At 28.9% G+C, this 2,867-nt stretch overlaps 1 protein-coding gene across 1 annotated transcript in view; it reads right to left on the bottom strand.

Annotated features, from left to right (window-relative positions):
* LOC106463920 (transcription factor CP2-like) overlaps positions 1–2,867 on the bottom strand; it is a 79,734-nt gene that overhangs the window by 15,559 nt on the left and 61,308 nt on the right. Inside the window, exon 12 of the mRNA XM_022391836.1 lies at positions 1,959–2,110. Coding sequence (XP_022247544.1) covers positions 1,959–2,110 — 152 coding nt within the window. The remainder of the gene's footprint in view (positions 1–1,958; positions 2,111–2,867) is intronic.

Raw genomic sequence — 2,867 nt, 5'->3', positions numbered from 1 at the left:
GTAATGACACATACAAAAGCAGACTCACAAAGTAATACTGTTGTAAAAACACAAACAAAAGCAGATTCACGAAGACTGTTGTAATGACACATACAAAAGCAGACTCACAAAGTAATACTGTTGTAAAAACACAAACAAAAGCAGATTCACGAAGACTGTTGTAATGACACATACAAAAGCAGACTCACGAAGACTGTTGTAATGACACATACAAAAGCAGACTCACAAAGTAATACTGTTGTAAAAACACATAAAAGCAGACTCATGAAGCAAGACTGTTGTAAAAACACAAACAAAAGCAGATTCACCAAGACTGTTGTAGTAACACATACAAAAACTATCAAGAGATGCTGTTGTAATAACACAAAAAAGCAGAATCATGAAGTAAGTCTGTCATAATAACACACGCAAAAGCAGATTCATGAAGCAAGATTGTTGTAATAACACAAAACTTATAAAGAGAAGAAGCTGTTGTAAGAACACATACAAAAACCAGACTCTTGAAGCAAGATTGTTATAAAAAAAGGTGTATAAAGGAACAAAACTATTGTCACAAAATGTATACAAGATAAGTAATTGGAACTGTATTTTGGTAATTTAATAAAATTGTTGTAACAGTATAAATAACACAAATAATGTGATTAAGGATGAAAGAAAAGTTGCCATAAAAATATTCTGCGTAACATTAGACAAGAGAAGTGGATGTAATAATACATAAAATATACTGAAAATCATGCAAATATACAAGTACCGGGAAACTTATAGGGAGGGAAGTCTGTGATGAATATTTCAGCTAAACTTACTGTACTATTGTGTAATTTGTTAATCAGAACATGTGTATCTGTTGTTACAAGAAACTAATGAAACAACAATTGCATTATATTAATTAAGAATAAAAAGTTTTGTCAATGAATGATGTAAAGTTATGATCTTTTGAAATGGCACTATTATGCATATTTATGATGTAAGAAATCAAAGTACTCCCTTAACATTTGAGTTTTAGTTCATATTTTCATGAGTAGTCAAAGTTTCTGTTTGATAACCTTGTAGAACTGTAAAACATTGTATATTATACATACTGTAGGCTTAAGTTTTTCTGGTTCAAATGCATATTATGCATTTTAACAACAGTAGACATGTTGACAATATTAAAATTCAATGGAATATCTGATATATAAAAAAATAATTTTACATATTCCAATAACATGTATATATATATATCAGTCTAATAGAGAGAGGCCTTCCTATGTATAATAATCGAATTTGTAAATAACTATTATTCAAAGAAGCAGGAGTAAAATATGTTGGTAAGACTTAATAAATTTGAACAGAATCAGGTAGAAAAATAAATTAAAAATTTTACATGACAGAGCACAAATATACAAATTTATATGTACATGAATGAGCAAGTACATGCATAAATGTTTCCATAACCCATAAAAATTCCAAATATAACTTCTTTTCATTTGTATGAAGATTCAACTTTTAATATGTATATTCTTTTGGGTTTAGAAGAAATGGTTATAATTAAAAATGTGTAACAAAATTCTGGTTAGATATGTTGGAGGGACCAAGTTATGCTCTGAAGATTTCTACAATCTTGAGCCAGAAAGAGGTGAACCAAATAAAATGTTAGAAATGAAGATGTAGCCTATTATAATGTAAATTTTCATCATTCAGAAGTAAATTTTAATCCTACACCAAAGTATTTTTGTTTATGTTAGATAGAATATGTTGTAATTATAACATGTCACAACTATTTACAATGTTTTAATGTATATTTAAGATGTTAATAGTTTAAATTTGCTCCATAACTTTATAAAAACTGATCCACGAATTTCAACATAAAATTTTTTGACCAATATTTTACAAAAAGTTTTTGAATAATTATCATGTACATGTAAAAACAAATAGTTCACAAAATACTACAAAAAATATTGTACTTGTGTTTGACTTACTGTTCAATGGGCTTGAACACACTTGTTAACTCTGGACTTGAACTTTTTGGGGAGATACTGACTGAAGTGGAAGTTGTGAAGGAGGTAGAGGACATGTTGGAAGTACATGTAATAGGTGGTGGGGAGGTTGAGTAGAGAGTTTCTGCTGAGCACTGGAAATAAAAAACTGAATGTTTCTGCAAACTGAAACAAGTGCTACAATATTCTATACCATACTCTCTTAGTTCTCTGTATTTAATACATGTTTATCAAGTTTGTATGTTTTGTTGCTAGGCCAGCTTGCCATGACTGCAAGCCAATATGACTGTAATAAAGTGTTGATTTTGATCATTAAAGGTTCGGAACATATTTCCGAATGAAAATTCAAGCATTCAATAGTACTAGTTTGCATAATTTATTAATGACATCACCATAACTATTTGTTTATATTTGATTGAGAACCATTTTAGTTTACAGATAATCCACATAGGTGAAATAAAACTTTCAAATGCAGTTCAAAATACAATATATAAAAGACTAATCCTGTTTTTATATTTCAAATAAAAAAAATGCATGTTGTTTATTTATGTACGTGTATTGGATGATATATTTAATACACATATATAGTAAGCTTGAATTGCATGAGCACCTTATTATGGAAAATTAAAAACTGCAGTTGACTTGACCTTTCACAACCTGCAGGCAGGTATAACACCACTCCTGACCTTGCATTAATAACTCATACAAATCACCACGTCTGAAACGCTAACACTTCAAACACATGGTATGAAAACAATGAAAATCTAAATTAGTAAATTTGATTTCTTTCATGGGACCCTATAAATTTGATTTTTTTTGTCAATTTATGATTTATAAAACAATAAAATCTATTATATAATATACACTGAGTGGTAATAAGTAAATAGACAC

This window comes from Limulus polyphemus, unplaced genomic scaffold, assembly GCF_000517525.1.
Source record: "Limulus polyphemus unplaced genomic scaffold, Limulus_polyphemus-2.1.2 Scaffold56, whole genome shotgun sequence".
Lineage (NCBI taxonomy): Eukaryota > Metazoa > Arthropoda > Merostomata > Xiphosura > Limulidae > Limulus > Limulus polyphemus.
The sequence above is the reverse complement of the archived record's forward strand: the minus strand, read 5'-3'. Positions and strand labels throughout refer to the sequence as shown.